The sequence below is a fragment of the Taudactylus pleione genome, unplaced genomic scaffold, assembly GCF_031769625.1.
Source record: "Taudactylus pleione unplaced genomic scaffold, aTauple2 ptg000276l, whole genome shotgun sequence".
NCBI classification, from domain to species: Eukaryota; Metazoa; Chordata; class Amphibia; order Anura; family Myobatrachidae; genus Taudactylus; species Taudactylus pleione.
The window spans coordinates 6,852,919-6,872,056 of NW_028284678.1; the positions used below are offsets into that span (position 1 = coordinate 6,852,919).

The window sequence follows — 19,138 nt, forward strand, 5'->3', positions numbered from 1 at the left end:
TACCCGAAAAAAAAAAGAAAAAAAATCGGGAGCCTCCCGCAGGTTCCGGGAGTGTAGGCAAAGTATGGTGGACCGTTTCTATAGCAGAAATATTTTATTTTCCTGTCTGGTGTCCAAGCCTTAAACACTTTGGACCGTATTCAATTAGTTTCGCACCCTCGATACTTTTTCGCATGCCAGACTTTTCACCTACATCGCGTATTTTAGCTGCGGAAGCTAATCGCGCATGTACCTGCGATTTGCCCTATTCAATTCCATAACAGGCGAAAAACGCAAAACGGCGAATGCAAAACAGGCAAAAAGTGCTGTCAGAATTGGGGAAATCAGCCTGACACTCCCTAAAAGATGCACTAACATTGGGGATTAATGTACTTGCCCCAGAATAGCCCTAAGAAAGCCATTTGGGGTACTTAAGGTGTGTCAATTTCTTCTAATTAGCGTCTTTGCACAAGTGGTGAAGAATAGCATTAAGCAGTATTTTTGGGGTGAAAATAATTAGTCCTGTCAAATTCGGGATACTTGAAAATGGGTGCTAGCATGGTTTAAAGTCGTTAAAGTTAGGTTTAATAAAACGTAAAAAACACACCTTCAGCAAACACCTGCAATCCAAAACATCTCACCCCCTACTTGCAGACCCCCCAAAAGTCTATTTCGCTAGCTTTTAAGTTTGTATCCCCACTTTGCACTTTTTCACCCCCCTTTTTAAAAGTGCTTTTTTGGGGTGTTCCTCAATTTTTTAAGGGGTTTTTTGTCGCAGATATCCTTTGGGGGGCTGTCCCAAGGGTGCTGAGTGGATGGAATTGAGTACGGCGATACTTTTCAGACAGGCGAAAAGTGGCAATCGGCGATACTTTTTCGTGGATCTCGGCTTTTCGTTTCTAATTGAATACGGACCTTTGTTGGTAAAAAAATATATACACCAGAATAAAATTCACACCTCAAAGATGTCAGTAGGTTCTAGCGCACTGTCGGGCAGGAATATTGGTTTGCCCACAAAATGTCTGCCTACACATGATGTATGCAAAGGGCTCACTTTGAAGGGATCATGAAAATCAGTCATTAGAACTGGAAAATAAGAAACAAATACCTATACTGAGGTAGAACAGATTGCCTTAAATAGTTTTATAAAGTAACATCAGTCCGTTACATTATGTGACAGTCAGTGGGGATTCCATTTTAAGCAAACTAGGTTTCCGAATTAAAAATGACTGAGCACTTAATAGTAGAACCCGCAGAACATAAAAGGAGACACAGGATAAGGCCTGTGTTTTCAATAGGAGGTATTTGTTTAGATCAGAATGAATATGTCTCTGTTTTATAAATGACAGTATTAATAAGCCCTTGAGCAAGCTTGCAGGCACAAAGAGAGTCAGTTTTCACTATAATTCAAATGCTGCACAGAATAAGCTGCTCATTGTCTGGCTTCACACAGTAAAGTGACCTGGCAGTCGGCCGCTCGCAGCCCGTTCCTTCAAGTAATGCTTCCGATGTGCAAAACCTATCCTGCGGGTGAGGTCTGTGAGGTGGTCCTGGCTCGAGGACTCCCTTTACACCAAGGCAGGTGCAAGCTGACAAGGGGGGTGATCCCAAAAACATATCATGCCACGACATCATCTGCAGGATATAAACTAAACCAGCCTCTGCAGTAGATGAAATAAAAAGGTCAAAATAGGCAGTCTAAGTAACATATATAATAACGTGCAATATAGCCAATAGGCATCCAGCAGTGAGTGCTAGTAAGTACAGTTTAGTACATAAATCATTCATGCACACTATATATGCAGTATATTTTGTTGATGGGCTCCAGGTGTGTGAATACTTGTGCACACCTATTTCATGATCTCATTCCAAGCATTCAGCTCCAGTTAAGCCAACACAGCTAAAAATCAACACTATATATAAAACACTGACCAAAAAAAACCAATTCTCACACAGCTGACTGCAACCAAAATGTATTTGTTTCTTTGTTTCATAATAGAGCGAAGCTCCTGTAAAACTATAACCAAAATAAAGTTACATTGACTGTATTGGCTATATGAAAACAAACAATGGTTCATAAAATAAATTGTACAAGTGCAATAACCAGAGACGTTATGTGCATATGAGCCTAGTAAATTAACCCAGGAAACGTTCCATAAATACAGGAGTCCAACTTACACCTACTATCAGTAAGAGAGAGATACTGTAGATTATATATATATTAGTGAGAGAGACAAAACACTGTATATTGACATCCTGAGACTACTAACTACACAGTCAATGAAGATAAACAAAATGTAAAGCTTATTACCCCATATGAACGTCCACCATTGCTGATTCCTGTTTTTTATTGGGGCTGTGTGACTGGTCTTATTGTCCCATCTAAAAACCTGGTCTGTGTAACTCTTCATGGGGGTTGATTAGGGAGGGTAAACCTGGGAGGACCAATCAGAATCCACAAGCACAGAGACGGCAGCTTCTGATTGGTCCACTCCTTCGCACACCGCCTCTGCCACCATTTTAAACTGGTAATTGTATTGTCGGTTCCGAATTACAGCAATGGAGCAGACCACGGGGCTCTGGAGAGGGGAAGGAGCTGGTTAGTAACATTTAACATATAGGTGCTAATGCAGCTTTAAATAACATGCACCTACTAAACCATAAAAAGAGAAAAATACCTGAGCTGGCATTCCCTGTATGTAATAGGATATATTATATAATTGTATGTCATTAAACTAAAAAAAAAAAAGTTATTGTTGAAAAAGTACCACATATTGTACCGATTAGTGTTGATTTTCTGCAAATATGTTTGGGGTTATTTTTGTCTTGGTGAATTATTGTCTGGCGGAGATTACGTCTGAACGACGTCTTTCTAATTAAAGTACAATCCATTCTGGAATTAGCCTCAAATAAATATAATCTTCCTGGCAATTGGACAGTGGGGAAATGGCCATATCAGGGGGTTAGAGGTCTGACGGACTTTTAACCTCAACAGAGGATTTTCACGCAGGATAAGGACTGTAAGCGAATGGTCTAGAGAAGGTAACGGATGAATGAAACAGGTTTATATACACTAGTGGTGGGAGGCTTTCTCCAGGCTGCAGCTCCCACACATCTTTTCATTGCAGCAATGCAGAGACGCCATCTTCCCTGTGTCTTAATCTTCCTTCAGTCAAATCCTTTTATCTAGTGGCTCTTTAAAACCCACCCAAAGGAAGAGCCCAGAGCAATCCGAGACTCCCCCCTGCAGGCACCTAATTATAAACCTCCCCCCTGTAAAACAGAGCTAGGAAAGTGAGCTACGCATCTGCAGCATATCACTGGACCCCATAATTACATGGCATGTTTACCTTACTACCATCCACCCACCACAGACACAACCATCAGAAACAGGAGCAGAAAATAATGCTTAAAAACCACTGGGGGCCATATTGCAGGGACTAGATCTGCCAGCAGACCATGGACAGGGTATCACCAGTGGGCATCGCTTTACAGAACACAGCGCTTGTCTCAGACAGCCAGACGAAGGAGTTGCCATAGACAGGTGGGCTACAGGCAGATCATTTATCATCAATCTTCCCTATGATAAATAATGCAGTATAATAATAATAATAATAATAATAATAATAATAATAATAATAATAACAATAATAAATCACATTACTCTGTGCCTTCCTGCCACTTTCACATCTCACCCAAGTACTAACCAGGCAATACCAATAATATGAATAGAATGATGAGCTGCTATTGCAAGGAACACCACATGGGTCAATCAACACAGACAGGGCTCTAAAGGGGGGGGGGGGGGTAATGTAATAACTGATGGAGGGCATCAAAGGGTGGATGACAAGAAGTCAAGTGCCACCCCGGAGGGAGGGCAAAGGTGCAGGTTGGGGGCTTTGCCATGGTCTGTTTGCACCCTCCTCACACAGGAGCCCCCTGATGGAGCATGGGAGGGGTCCAGGTCAGCAGCACCCATCACCCCCTACAGGAGAGGGTCTCCAGGGCACCCACACAAAGGAAAGCAAGGTGTGATCCGTGCATTACATCATGATCTCTCTCTCCCAGCAGCCTTCCCCCCACCCCTTACCTCTGCAGCCAGGGCTCCGGCAGCCAGAAGGAGCAGGGTGATATGGCGCAGCATGGCTGCGGCACAGCCGGGCACGGGGGGGTCCTGGTATCCGCGGTGTCTGCTTATCCTCCGGGCAGAGAGAGTGGCACAGCCGCGTCCACGGGAGACAAGTAGTCACACACAGCACTCACATCCACGGGCGGCGTCAGCTGATCCTGCCCACCTCCTCCTCCACCACCGTCCGCTGCTACTGCCGCCCCCTGGCGGCGCAACCGCGGAACTGCAGCTGCACGCACTGGTACAATGTATCCAGTCATCAGGAAGGGGGAGGGGGCTCTGCTGCTGGTGTTTCACTGTCACTGACACTGGGTCCTGGAGCTGACAATCACTCGCACACTTCATTGGGACATTCATCACTGGCTGCTCGCTCTAACATAGCCTTAGCTGAGTACCGTCACATGCACTACCCCTGCAGTCTCCTCACTGATATTTTGTTAATAACGTTCTGGGATTATAATTATAATAATAATAATTATTATTATTAAAGATGCTTTTGGGTAGATGTATCAAACTTTTGAGGGAGATAAACTGGAGAAGTTGCCCATAGCAACCAATCACCTTATAACTGTCATTTCATAGACTGTGCTAGATAAATGACAGAAGCTGATTGGTTGCTTTGGATAATGCAGGCCGTGCATCTCTACAGACTGATCCCCCAGTCTACTGACGCCAATCCGTTCCGCCGATCGGTAATCAAAAAATGCCAAACATCAATAATTGGTGACCCATCGGGGGAATTGAGGAAAGTCGACTTGTTAAAAATCCCAGTCTCCTTGATTCCTACCATTTTCGTGTCGTAATCGGGGAACCGAGATTGTCAAACATGTTGGATTTCTCCTATCCCCCAGCATCGGCAGAACAGTGAATTGCCCCTATAGCTGCCTGATGTATGGGACCCATAACCAGGGCCGGATTAAGGATTGTGGAGGCCCCGGGGCAACTAAATTGTGGGGGCCCTCCAATAAAATTGACATTCCACTGTCACTATGCCTCTTACCTTGCCCCACAGTGTAAAGTTAGAATGTTTCACAGAACTCCGACGCTATGATCTTACTTTGCCTGAGTCTGCTTTGCAAAAACTACTATTGCTCCTAATGATAAGGGAGTAAGCCCAAGAGGAATCTACATATGTGGTGGTTCCACTGTACTGGCTACTACAAATAAATGGGAGGCCACATCCCTGGATAACCACGTCGGCTATTGCGAGTAGATATGAGCCAGAGGTTGTTAGATATGAGGCACATGGTAACAATCATTTATTTTGTTACCACCGGTGAAATGCATTGTGAAGAGTCCGGCACATACAGCCGAGTCCGGCACACACGGACACCAGGGGGATGCCTACCTCATATGGCTATCGCCACTGGAAGTAGTGTGGGGAGGACTACTCATCCCCTGTCTGTCTGGCGCTGCGCACTAACTCACCACCGGCCGCTGTCACACACTGCTGCTGCTGCACATTCTGCATGCTCAGAGCATACAGCGCTCAGTAGCTCCAGAGTTCCCTCATGAGCATCACGGATGTGATGTGTCATGTGATGCTGGAGAGGGGACTCTGGAACCGCTGAGCACTGTATGCTCTGAGCATGCAGTACACAGCCGCAGCCCCAGTCTGAGAACAGGTACCGCAGGGCACTTTTAATCGCCAATTGCAGGGTCAGGCTAACCTTGTGTGGGGGCTCTTCTGTTGTGGGGGCCCCAGGACGACCGCCCCTGTCGCCCCCCCCTTAATCCGGCCCTGCCCATAACCTCTCCACTTTATCTCTCTCCAAGACTTGATACATCTCGCCTACATTGCGTTGGGAAATTGTTGATGGTGCAAGTCACTCTTGGTGATGTTTAAAGTCACTTGTCGGAACTAAAATCCTAATTTATTCTTCAACAGTTATTAACAGTTATTTATAGAGAGCCAGCTCATCCCAATCATAATATGTCTGTTACAGGGGCGTCTTAAGAGAGGAGGAGGCCCGTGTACACTCCCTGTGCGGGGCCCCCTCCTCTCTCTCCGGTGGCCGGTAGCCAACTGACGAGGCCTGCCAGCCACCGGAGCATTAGTAGACTCCGGGCACTAGAGTGCGCCTGGAGTCTATTGCGCATGCGCAGAACACCGGAAAAATGGCAGTGGCGGCCATTTTCCGGTGCTCTGAGCAGCGTTGACACCCGACGCGGGATCACAGACAGGTGGTCCGTGTGCCCCACACACACTGCACCCATTTTAGATACGCCCGTGGGCTGCTAAACTTATTTATTTATTAACAGTCATTTATACGGTCCACCCAAAGGCGTCAGAACGGTGTGGTAAGGGTGCGCCCCCCCCCCAGACATTTGAAAGGCGTGGCGGCTGCGGATGGTGAGGGGTTGTGCGTTATAGCAATAGGCTGCACGGTTCCTGCATTTCACAAAGGAGGAGGTGTTATGTGCGGTCATTACACATGCATTACACCTCCTCCTCCTCCTCTGTGCAGTGCAGGGACTGTGCCAGGGCAATTTCCAGGTGAAGCCGCTCTCTGTGCAGATCGGGACTGAGGCATCAAAAATGGGGACGTGGCCTAATGACCATAGACCACACCCCCTAAATTACATTATTTGGGGGTGTGCCCGTATGGCATGCCTCCCGTTTAACGCCAATAGCAACCAATCAGATTCTAGCTATTATCTTCTAGAAGGTGCTAGTTAAATGTTAAGTAGAATCTGATTGGTTGCTATGGGCAACATCTCTACTTATAAAAACTATAAAAATATACCCCTAGGATGGTAAAAGCCACTTAACTTACTACTATGTTTTTTGGATTCTGAGAGAAAATCCATAGAACCTGGAGAATATCTAGATGAATGTGGGAGGTACATGCAAACTCCACACATATAGTGGCTTGGACAGGAATTCACTGGATGTGGCTTGAACTTAATTAGAAAGCAACCTGTTTAAATGTTAAAAACTATTGTTGAAGACAGATCCATTTCTGAAGCTCAAGGAAGGTACTGTAGTACAAACCTCACACAGGTATAGAGAAGAAGAGGAATTTTACTGTGATGTTGGTCAATATTTAAAAAATAAGGACATTTACAAGGACAACCTTTAAAGTCGGCAATACTGATATGTGACTATGAGTAGATGGATAAAAGAGTGTCCTGTGCATACACACATTCAGCCCCTAGGTAAAATCCGCCACTGAACGTGTTAATCAACAAAGTGCTTTAACTGCAGTATTGCTTTACTTAAATGGGAGGAAGTGGTTATAATCCCTTTCTCCAGCAAAAAAAAGCCAGAAAAAGGGTTTATATCATAAATAGACCACTATACATTGATGCATCTATAATGAGTGCATGGTAGAGTTGCCCCCATACCACACACCCTGTACCAGGCCAGACCCCAAGTGTACCTGTCGCAGGTCCCCCCACTTCAATCTGCCTGGCGGCGTCATCGTCCATAAGATATTTGGAAAGATGGTGTAAGTGGCACTGATTATCTCAGATATCTATTACTGTACTCTGATTACCTGTTTTACTCCACATTGATGAATTACATGTTTTTATATGGCTCCTAAGGCAATTGTTAACTTATTTAATTTTTCCTTAGGCCAGACTGTTAGCCCTCCATGAATGCATTTTTCATACATTGTGTTTACATGCATTTCCCACCAGGGAATATGAGTTATATGATTCAAGCACGCAGGAGGCCTTAGGGCAGAGCTCCTATAATTTTGACATAGAAAACCAGGTCACCAATACATTAAGTTTCCCCTTTCTATAATTCACATAACATACTTTATTCTGGGGGCCAAATGCAATTATAGAGTTATTGGATCCTTTACTATCTGTTGCTTCAGGCACAAAAACATTTTCTGTTTTTACTAACAAACAGAAAACCGCCTATAAAGGCGCACTTCATTAAACTCGGCGGCAGTGCAGAGCACATGAAAAAAAGATTCTGTGTATTTTTTTTATGAGTTCTGGAACACCATAAACAGGGCAATAAAAAATCCAGACAAAACGCAGGAGTAACATAGGACAACTCTACAAATAATGCAAAGCAATTAAAAAAAAAAAAGAAAACAACACAGCAAAAGGCACAGTAACCTTAATATGCATTTTTAAAACAGTTTTTTTTGTGCCTGAAGCTTAGTCCTCCTAATCTTGGTACAAAAGGAGTCTTATTGCTAGGAAAATAAACATTTCATTTGGAATTAAAAAAGTTTCAGTGGCAAAAAAAAAAAATTCTGCCCGGGTAAAACTGATGATGGCCCTAAATGGATTATAGATTGTAAGCTTGCGAGCAGGACCTTCCTACCTATATATCTGTCTGTTATTTCCCAGTTTTGTTCTATTAATGCTTACAATTGTAAAGCGCAACGGAATATGTTGCGCTATATAAGAAGCTGTTATTAAATAAATAATCTCCTTTTTTTTGTAAATGTAACCCTCATCCCGCCAGATGTGAAACCGAGTCAGCAGTGATGGGGTGTTAACTCATACTTGCCTACCCTCCCGATGTGCCGCTCCCGACCTCCCGGGAAGGCAGGCAATCCTCCCGGCTGCCGCCCACCCCTCCTATCCCCCTCGCATTTACCTTAGAAATCCTGCAGCAGGGGGGCCGGTGACGCGATTCGCGTAATTTTGGCTCCGCCCCCTGCTTCAAGGGCGGGGCCAAAATGACGCAATTGCGTGGCCCCGCCTCTTGCTCCTCCCGCAAATGAATGATATCTGGCCGGCCCCGCCTCCTCACGATGGCCGGAAGGGGCAGCCAGAAAGTCGGCAAGCCTGTGTTAACTGCTTGCTTGATTGCGAGACTGGACGTCATCTAAGGAAGGTGTCCCGACTCCCGGTTTGCGAAGAGGGACCCATTTGAATCCCTCCACCCCTGTTCGGATCCCTTCGTCGGCTGTCAGGGAACGGTGGGAAAGCTCTCTCCATACCGGAGCAATGTTGAATTGCTCTGGTGTTTTAGTATCCACCACTGCTACTCGCAGCCAGTTGTATACTAAAGCAGCACTGAGAGAGGTATGTGTAGTGATACATACAGTACTACACCTGTGCCTGCACACATTTTAGAGAAACAAAATACTTTTAGGGGCCTATTCATAATTCTTTATGGGCCTGTAACCAGGGCCGGCTCTAGGGGTGTTCGACCAGTGCGGTCGCACAAGGGCACCACCCCTAGAGGGCGGCACCCTTCCCCAGCATCCCGATTTCAGCGGGACAGTAGTGTCCCGCTGCTCCATCCGCGGGCCACTTCGGCTAATTGGGAGGTTGGGGACCCCCACCGCCGCAGCTGTGCGGCGGTGCCGGACCCCCGAAGTGTGAATGGATGCCACGCGCATGCGCGGCATCCATTCACTGACGGAAGAGGGCTGGGGGAAGCCCAGCCAGTGACGGATTGCTGGGCTTTACCCCCAGCCTGACGTTATTTGGAGGCGTGCCATGCGGGCACGCCTCCAAATAACGTCACATAGGAGGTGTGGCCTATGGTAATTAGACCACGCCCCCAAATTCGGTCACGCGCGGCTTTGCCGCGCACGATGAGAGGGCGCCATGCGATGGGCCGGCACAGGGTGCTCTGACCCCTGGAGCCGGCCCTGCCTGTAACAAATTCGAAAGTTTGCCTGTGGGAACCTGCAGCATCTTCAGATGGCACTAGTTCCCAGAGTCCCGCTCTTTCCTATGGAAAGGACAGCTAGCTTGCTCAAGTGAATCAGATTGGATCTCTCCGCTGCCTTAGCAATGTGTGCCCTGCGGCCATGCACATACATGCATGGGCATTCAGTCAGATCGGCATGGGTAAGTAACATCGCTACTGCAGTAGCAGTGTTAGGAATCATAGGGACAGCTGCTTTTCGGAACAGCTGTACTCGCACCTGAGCAATACTGAATCGCTCCTGCAGCAACTCGCAGCGAGTTGGACACTTAAACATCAGGGTCGCCTGACAATGGATAGGCCACTAAGTGCGGCACATATCTCTGCTCTGCAGTCGCAAGTGTAAACGGGATGTAGTCTGGAAGCCGACGGTCTAAATGCCGACCACTGGCTTCCAGACTTTCTAATCCCGGCGTGGTACTAATGACAGGCGGCGAAAACTCGACGCCTGTCATTAACCATACGCCGGAAGACCGACGCCCGGCATACCGAACGAAGGTAAACCGGGTGCCGGGCGCGGATAGCTGCGGGGGGGAGGGTTAGGTTTAGGGCTCCCGGGGGACTTAGGGTTAGGCACCCCCTGGAAGGATTAGGTTTAGGCTAGGGGAAGGGGGGTTAGGGTTAGGCACCCCCGGGGGGAGGTCAGGGTTAGGCACCCCCCCGGGGGACTTAGGGTTAGGCTGCGGGGAAGGGGGGGTTATGTTTAGGCACTTATAGGGGGGATTAGGGTTAGGCACTTGGGGGGGAGGTTAGGGTTAGGGGGGGGGATTGGGCTAGCGATACTTACCTTAGGGACGATCGGGATCTTCACCCATGTCGGGCTGCTGCTGTCGGGATTTGAACCTACTACACCCGTGTAAAATTGTAAACCAAGTGATTGCTCCTGTGACCTGCACACAGCCGCCAAGCTCTCTTCTTCTGCATCTCCTCTGCAATGGCGGCTACTGGCCCTGTCACACTCCGCTCAGCTACAGCGTAGGAAAAACTTGGTGTATGCAGCCGCAGTGAGCTCTGTGATTAGTGGCTATTGCATACTACCTGGCCACTGCTTGCGTCTGGCACCTCCCACATTCAATCCCCACATTCTCTTTGTGTCTCTTCTTTCACCCACCACGTGACTGTATCTTCTTTTTGGCTACATGGGCAACAGTAAGGCAGAGGGCAATACCCAGCAACCCTCACTGGCTGCTGTTGCAGCTTCAGTTGGCAATGACCTACGGCGCGGTGTCTGCTGTGCTATCTGCTCGAGCAATATCGACATTGTCGACAGTCATTATATAGGCACCATTATGTCAACACATACAGTACAGCATGCCAAAAGACAAATTGTCGATATGCTCAAAAGGTCAACAGCTAAAATGTTGACTGGTGCATAATGTCGACACCCAATTTTAACCTTACCCCTGTCACTGACCCTAAAAATTGGATTGTCGACATTTTGACTGTGACCAGATTCGGCAGGTGTCGACATGTTGGGTGTTGACATTTTAACCAAGTCGGTATTATAGTGTTGACCTTTTTGACTGTGGACATTGTGATTGTCAACAGTGTGACTACATCCTGTGGGAGGAGATGAGGGTCTGTGGTTGGAGTAACATGATTATGATGAAGAATTGTGATGATATTTATAATAGGATGAATTAATCACCATAAAGTGGATAACAGGAAGAAAATATTATAATGAGGGTGGTGATAATAGGGTGCAATCCATACACAAAAAAACAGAAAAGTCCAGCACTCATGCAAACTCAAAAGGTGTAGATGCCTTGGTGCCCTCCCAAAGGTAATACACAGCAATGGAAAACGGACAGCACTCAGAGGGCTTGTATATGTATAACACAGCATACAGTCACAGGTAGGTACGTCCACATACCTGTGACTGTATGCTGTGTTATACATATACAAGTGACACCCATTTTTCCATTGCTGTATATATATATATATATATAATTATATATATATATATATATATATATATATATATAATTCTGGTAAATATGTTACTATGACAACACATGCAAAACATAAAAACATAAAGCAAATGCATTCAAGGTCAGGGACATTTCTCAGCTTTGTGTGTAAACCTTGTATGTTTTCCATCTGAAGCAAGCAACCTGGGATACTTTGCTGCTGCTAAGAGAAACTAATACTTTAAAAAAATAGATATACAAATTATATAGATATAGTTACATATAATTATGTATACAGTATACTACTACCTTCAAATCTATTCCCATATAATGTAGAATATTCTGAATTATAGACCATGAAAAATAGGGTAAAATATAGGGACATGTCATAATCATGAGCATAATTACCATAGCTGCACGGGGTACAGCTGCTATGGGGCCCAGAGCTGAGAGGGGACCCATCTTTCTTGTCAAAGTAAAAGAACCGTGCACTGCCCTGGACATAGATGTACAGATTGGTCTCATTATGTACTGGATAGTGTATTTTATTATACAATATTAATAATTGATCCTATATCAGGGATGGGGAACCTCAGGCCCGGGGGCCGTATAAGGTCCCCGGAATCATTGGTGTGGCTCTCTGAGCCTTTTTATGCTAGCCTCCTCTGGCTAGCTTGGTGCCTATAATGACACCCTGCAGCCAGAATCTATGCAGCAGGGCCGCCTGGAGCGTCCTTAGGATGTTTCAGACAGTCACACTGCTGACCTTACAGCTCCCCGAAGCATCCTCAGGATGCTCCGGGCATTGCTGTAATCACTGGTGATTGTGGCCCCGCCCCTGTGTGACATCACACGGAGCGGACGTGGCCTTGTGTGACATCACACGGAGCGGATGTGGCCTGTAACATATATCAAAATGGCCCACAGCGGAAAAAAGGTTCCCCACCCCTGTCCTATACAGTAGATGGTCTATATCAGTGCACCCCTAACAGTGCATGTTTTCCACATCTCCTAATTGATGCACAAGTATATACATTACTGGCTGGCACATTTTAAAAGATCAACAGGTGGGGCTAATTATGACACTGAGGGGATTTTAAAAACATGCAACTTACTATTATATGCTATTTATATTGTGGTCTTCATGCTGTGGGCTGGGGAGGGGGTGTCCAAGCAACCGGACCCCCCCCCCCCCCTTGCGTTTGCCTATGCAAATACCCGAAGGACCGATGGCCTGGCTGAGCAACTCCACCTCACGGCACTTAGGTGGCAAGCTGAGACAAGGGAGTGCCCTGTAGTCAGTGATGTGCGGTCTGGTGAAGCAGGTGAGGCAGAGCCTTTCCTGTCATACTTAGGTATACTCCACAGTTTTGACTATAAAAATTATAAGAAAAATGTAAAGAAAATATTGGAAATATCTTCTTTGTATTATTCTAATCATTTTTATAGTCAAAACTCTGGAGTATAAAGTGTATGGTAGGTGAGGCTCTGCATCCCCTGTCTACCTTTTCCGCACATCCCTGATCAAAACACACCAAATTTCCAGCACTATATACTGCAGCACATTTGTATAATGTCCACATGAACCCTCGGGTTCATATACAGTATGTATCTGTGATACTAGCCAGTGCCTCCCCAGCCATTTACCTCACCACACGTCACTGGTAGTCACGGCCATTTCCCAGCACACGTGCACTGCAAATGCCGGGACGGAGTGCCTCTAGTCCATCGCTGGTCTTGGTTTCTTAGCCAACTCTTAAAGTACGTACACACTAGACGATGTACTCACGATGCGTTATTGTGAGCGATTTCCCTTGCACTCTCCCAGGCAGCTCCCTGGCACTCCAGGACACGATATGGTGCTAAAAAGTGTCCAATCTGACCAACGATCTACCCTGCGTCCTTAACGATTTCCAGTGCGTCGTGTATGAGATTGGCAGATCTGAATAGGCGATGTACGACCCGCGGGTATGGACACTCACGATTTGGACATATTTTACACAAATTGTCATTCCGATGCGTCGAAATAGGGCAAATCGTGCACAATATCGTCTAGTGTGTACCCAACTGTAGATGGACATTCACAAGTTGATCAAAATGTGCACTAATTTATTTCATATGTTAATTATATTATGTATAGTGATATTTCAGAGTCTAATACAGAAATGTTTGCCATAATCTTTAGTGTGTAAGGCAGTGACGGGTTTAGGGCCCCACGCGGCCCCTGGCTGCTTTATTGTCCCATTTGTTTGTTAAAGTTTCTAACACTTTTTTTCTGTTACCTCAAATTGACCACTGATTTGGTTATTACAGATAGGGGTCTCTGTTTTTGGTTAAATGCTTTGTTTTACCTTATTACTGAGCTCATGGGTAACAGGAAGCCATTTTGAAGGTTAAAGGGCCAGTCCAGGTTACCCATCACTGGTCTAAAAGTGTTCCTGCATTGCACTCATCACATATTGGCCCCCTCCCCTTCATATATAAAATATTGAATAGTTACTATTATTTTATTAAAGTTACTCCCACAGGGCATGCTACTGCCTGGCAGGTGCAAGTGAACACGTACGTCTTACTGTCTACCTCGGGGCACTACAGTTCTCATCATGACCTGATTTCATACTTGTTTGTACGACAATTGTTTGGCATTTTAAATATAAATTAATATTTAATGAACATCTGGAGATTAAGCCAATTGCAGCAAATAGGAGAATTGCATCCAATATGCAGAATAAGGTATTGAACGGTGCAGTTGGTCAATATGGAAAAAAATATTTCCTACAGACAAAAAATGTCTAGGGACCAATGCGGAATGACCGTGTCTGTCCCCGGAAGTTAGGAATCGTCGGCAGCTATGATCTTTGACAAAAAAAGAAAGCAATAAAAAAAGAGGGATGAAAACATTTTATTTATTTATTTTTGTAATTGTGAGTTATACAATTTCCTAGATATGTTACAAAATGGGAACTTTAGTAAAGTGCAGTTTGCATGGACTACACTGCCCAGCAGCTATTCATTACCAGGACATGGGTTTGCATTAACACATAATAACACCCACCTGCAGACAGAACGGTTTCTACTTTCCTGGGTCTCCTTGGTGTAGGCCAGGTTGTTCTTTAAAGAGTGTATAGAAGCACCCTCATATCTCATTAAGGGGGAGATGTATCAAACCTTGGAGAGAGATAAAGTGGAGAGAGATAAAGGGCCCCGATTCAGACCCGCTCGCTAGGCTGCATTCGCACGTAGCCTGCCGAAGTTTGCAATCTGCACATGCGTATAAGACGCAGTGCGCGAGCACGAACCAGTCCATGCGATCGTGAAGCGATAGTCGCCTTGCTACAATGAGTGACAGGATGAGCCGTTTGTGGGTGGTGACAGGGGTTGGTCGATGGAAACGGGGGAGTGGTGGTGCGAACGTGTAATTAAGACGCAGCTTCATAGTACACGTCACATGGCTGGATTACACACTGAAGCACTCGCAGTGCTTGCAGTGGGGTATGGTCAGTCACAAGTGCTGCGTGTGGGTCCGATGTTACTCGATGTTATCGATTGTTGAATACTCTTCCTAGAGATGACGTGTATTACTAAGGGAAAGTGGGCGTCTTAAGACAGGCTGGTGGGCGTCTAAATTCACACCGTGATCGCACGCCAAGACATAGTGGGCGTGCTAATGTCTTGCCGTGCGATCGCGGGATTTGTATACTTTGGCAGCTGATGGCTGCATGCGAACGCATCTAGCGAGCGGGTCTGAATCGGGCCCAAAGTTCCTACCAATCAGCTTCTAACTGCCATTTTACAGGATGTGTTAGAAAAAGGACAGACACTATTGGTTGGTACTTTATGTCTCTCCAAGTTTTGATACATTTCCCCCTTAGAGAGTCCACACTTTATAGGTAATCCATAGAGTCTGTACCATACAGAACAATTAGTACAAGATTTTATTGACCTCACTTATATTCGTAACTTCTGTTCTGACAGGATGTAACCATGGCTGGGTATTCAGTTCAGGAACCAAATCTGCCAGACTGAAACAATTTTTACTAGCAGTTTAATAAAATGTAGTAATTCCATATATTTATAAAAAAAAAATTGTATCAAAAATGTCATTAATCACTCTCTTATGTTTAGGGGCCTACAAATGGGAAAAAAGCAACAGAAATCTTGATCTCCAATACCCAAGTTTTTGAAACCACATCCGTCCCAGTAGGTACAGGCTGGTCGGCTTTAGTCTTTTTTTTTTTTTTACATATGTAGTGGTTTCTCTGCATCGAGGAACCTCTGAATAAATTGAGCCTCCCTAGGCAGACAGTTTCTTCAGTCTGTATTCTCTATTCATATAGGAGATCACACAGACTGGGAGATGCCTGTTTGTGTATGTATATAGTAGGGGTGTGCACCGGCCACTTTTCGTGTTTTGTGTTTTGGATCTGGATCTTTCTTCGTGTTTTGGATCTGGATTGGTTTTGCCAAAACCACCCTTCCGTGTTTTGGGTTCTGGGTTTTGTGTTTTGGATCTGTATTTTTTTGAAAACAAGCATAAAAACAGCTAAAATCACAGAATTTGTAGGTTTTTCTGCTCCTATGCTATTATTAACCTCAATAACCTTAATTTCCACTCATTTCCAGTCTGTTCTGAACACCTCACACCTCACAATAGTGTTTTTATGTCCAAATGGTTGCACCGAGGTAGCTGGATGACTATGCTAAGCGACACGAGTGGGCGGCACAAACATGTGACCCATCTAGGAGTGACACTGCAGTGGCAGACAGGATGGCAGTTTGAAAAACTAGGCCCCAAACTGTACATAATGCAAAGAAAAAAAAGAGGTGCAAGATGGAATTGTCCTTGGGCCCTCCCACCCACCCTTATGTTGTATAAACAGGACATGCACACTTTAACAAACCAATCATTTCAGCGCCAGGGTCTGCCACACAACTGTGGCTGAAATGATTGGTTCGTTTGGGCCCCCACAAAACAAGCTGGCAATTAATGTGTCCCTGCACAAACTGGCTCTACGGAGGCAAGATGTCATCCTCATCCTCCTCATCCACCGATTCCTCACCCTCTTCAGTGTGTACATCCTCATCCTCACAAAGTATTAACTCGTCCCCACTTGAATCCACCACCACAGGTCCCTCTGTACCTTCTGGAGGCTGGTCTCCCTGGAAGAGCTGATAATTCATTTTGATGAACATCATCTTCTCCACATTCTGTGGAAGCAACCTCCTACGCCTTTCGCTGACAAGGTTCCCGGCTGCACTAAACACTCTTTCGGAGTACACACTGGAGTGGGGGCAACTCAGGTAAAATAGAGCCAGTTTGTACAGGGGCCTCCAAATTGCCTCTTTTTCCTGCCAGTACAGGTATGGACTGTCTGACATGCCTACTTGGATGCTGTCACCGATGTAATCCTCCACCATTCTGTCAATGGTGACAGTATCATATGCAGTGACAGTAGACATGTCAGAAATTGTTGCCAGGTCCTTCAGTCCGGACCAGATGTCCAAACTTGGTCCTGCCTGCCCTGCATCACCGCCAGCGGGTTGCTTAGGATACCTAAGTTTTTTCCTGGCAGCCCCAGTTGCGGGAGAAAATGAAGAAGGAGCCGTTGACGTGTCACGTTCCGCTTCAGCTGACAGTGTGTTCACCAGCAGGTCTTTGCACCTCTGCAGGCTTGTGTCGGCCGGAAAGAGAGATACCACATAAGCTTTAAACCTAGGATCGAGCACGGTGGCCAAAATGTAGTGGTCTGATTTCAACAGATTGACCACCCTGGAATCCTGGCAAAGCGAATGAAGGGCTTCATCCACAAGTCCCACATGCCGAGCGGAATCGCTCCGTCTTAGCTCCTCCTTCACTTTCTCCAGCTGCTTCTGCAAAAGCCTGATGAGGGGAATGACCTGACTCAAGCTGGCAGTGTCTGAACTGACTTCACGTGTGGCAAGTTCGAAGGGCTGGAGAACCTTGCACAACACGGAAATCATTCTCCACTGCGCTTGAGTCAGGTGCATACCCCCTCCTTTGCCTATGTCATAGGTGGATGTATAGGCTTGTATGGCCTTTTGCTGCTCCTCCATCCTCTGAAGCATATAGAGGGTTGAGTTCCACCGCGTCACAACCTCTTGCTTCAGGTGATGGAGGGGCAGGTTCAAGAGTGTTTGCTGGCGCTCCAGTCTTCGGCACGCAGTCGCTGAATGGCGAAAGTGGCCAGAAATTTTTCGGGCCACCCAAAGCGTCTCCTACACGCCCCTGTCGCTTTTCAGAAAATTCTGCACCACCAAGTTTATTGTGTGAGCAAAACATGGGACGTGCTGGAATTTGCCCAGATGTAATGCCCACACAATCTATTGGTGGCATTGTCAGATATCACAAATCCCCAGGAGAGTCTAAGTGGGGTAAGCCACTGGGCGATGATTTCCCTCAGTTTCTCTAAGAGGTTGTCGGCGGTGTGCCTCTTACTGAAACCGGTGATACACAGCGTAGCCTGCCTTGTAACGAGCTGGCGTTTATGAGATGCTGCTACTGGTGACGCTGCTGCTGTTGCTGCGTAAGGTGATACATCTACCCAGTGGGCTGTCACAGTCATATAGTCCTTAGTCTGCCCTGTTCCACTTGTCCACATGTCCGTGGTTAAGTGGACATTGTGTACAACGGCATTTTTCAGAACACTGAGGACACTTTTTCTGACGTTTCTGTACAGTCTCGGTATCGCCTGCCTAGTGAAGTGGAATCTAGACGGGATTTGGAACCGGGGACACACTACCTCCATCAATTGTCTAAATCCCACTGCACTAATGGCGGATACCGGACGCACGTCTAACACCAACATAGCAGTCAAGGCCTCAGTTATACGTTTTGCTTCAGGATGACTGCTGTCGTACTTCATCCTCCTCGCTAAGGACTGTTGGAGGGTCAATTGTTTAGTAAAAGTAGTGGTGTTCCTACTTCCTCTCTGGGATGATGAACGACTCCCAGCAGCAGCAACAGCAGCAGCGGCAGCAGTAGGCGTAGCAATGCAGGATCCTCCGGAGGAATCCCGGATAGGAGAGTCAGTCATGCCAGTGACATGGCCTGCAGGACTACAGTTGACGGTGTGGTTTGCAGGCGCTTGGATACAACAGGACAACGGGATTTAGGTGTCCCTGGACTGCTTACGGTCTTAGCCAAAGTTTCTGAACTTGACAATAACTTTTTATGAACGCGCTGCAGGTGCCGTATAAGGGAGGATGTTCCTAGGTGGTTGACGTCCCTACCCCTACTTATTTCACCTTTACATATGGTACATATGGCAAGACAGTTGTTGTCCGGATTTGCCCAGGCATGACCGTGATGGGCTTTTTCATCCCACGGACAACAACTGTCTCCCCCGGAACCTGATTTAAACAAACCACATCACCATCAGAATCCTCCTCGCCAACTTCCTCCTCAGCGCCAGCTACACCAGTATCCTCATCCTGTTGTACTTCAACAGTGACATCTTCAATTTG

At 46.2% G+C, this 19,138-nt stretch overlaps 1 protein-coding gene across 4 annotated transcripts in view; it reads right to left on the reverse strand.

The window, feature by feature from the left end:
* Positions 1-4,309, reverse strand: part of APP (amyloid beta precursor protein) — a 279,838-nt gene extending 275,529 nt beyond the window's left edge. For 2 of the 4 annotated variants that reach the window (XM_088481637.1, XM_088481633.1), the window contains exon 1: positions 4,070-4,308. In XM_088481637.1, coding sequence (XP_088337763.1) covers positions 4,070-4,123 — 54 coding nt within the window. In that variant the 5' untranslated portion in view covers positions 4,124-4,308. Of the gene's footprint in view, positions 1-4,069 lie in introns of all 4 variants that reach the window. The other 2 variants (XM_088481634.1, XM_088481636.1) reach the window with 2 other exon arrangements.
* Between the last annotated feature and the right edge of the window lie 14,829 nt (positions 4,310-19,138).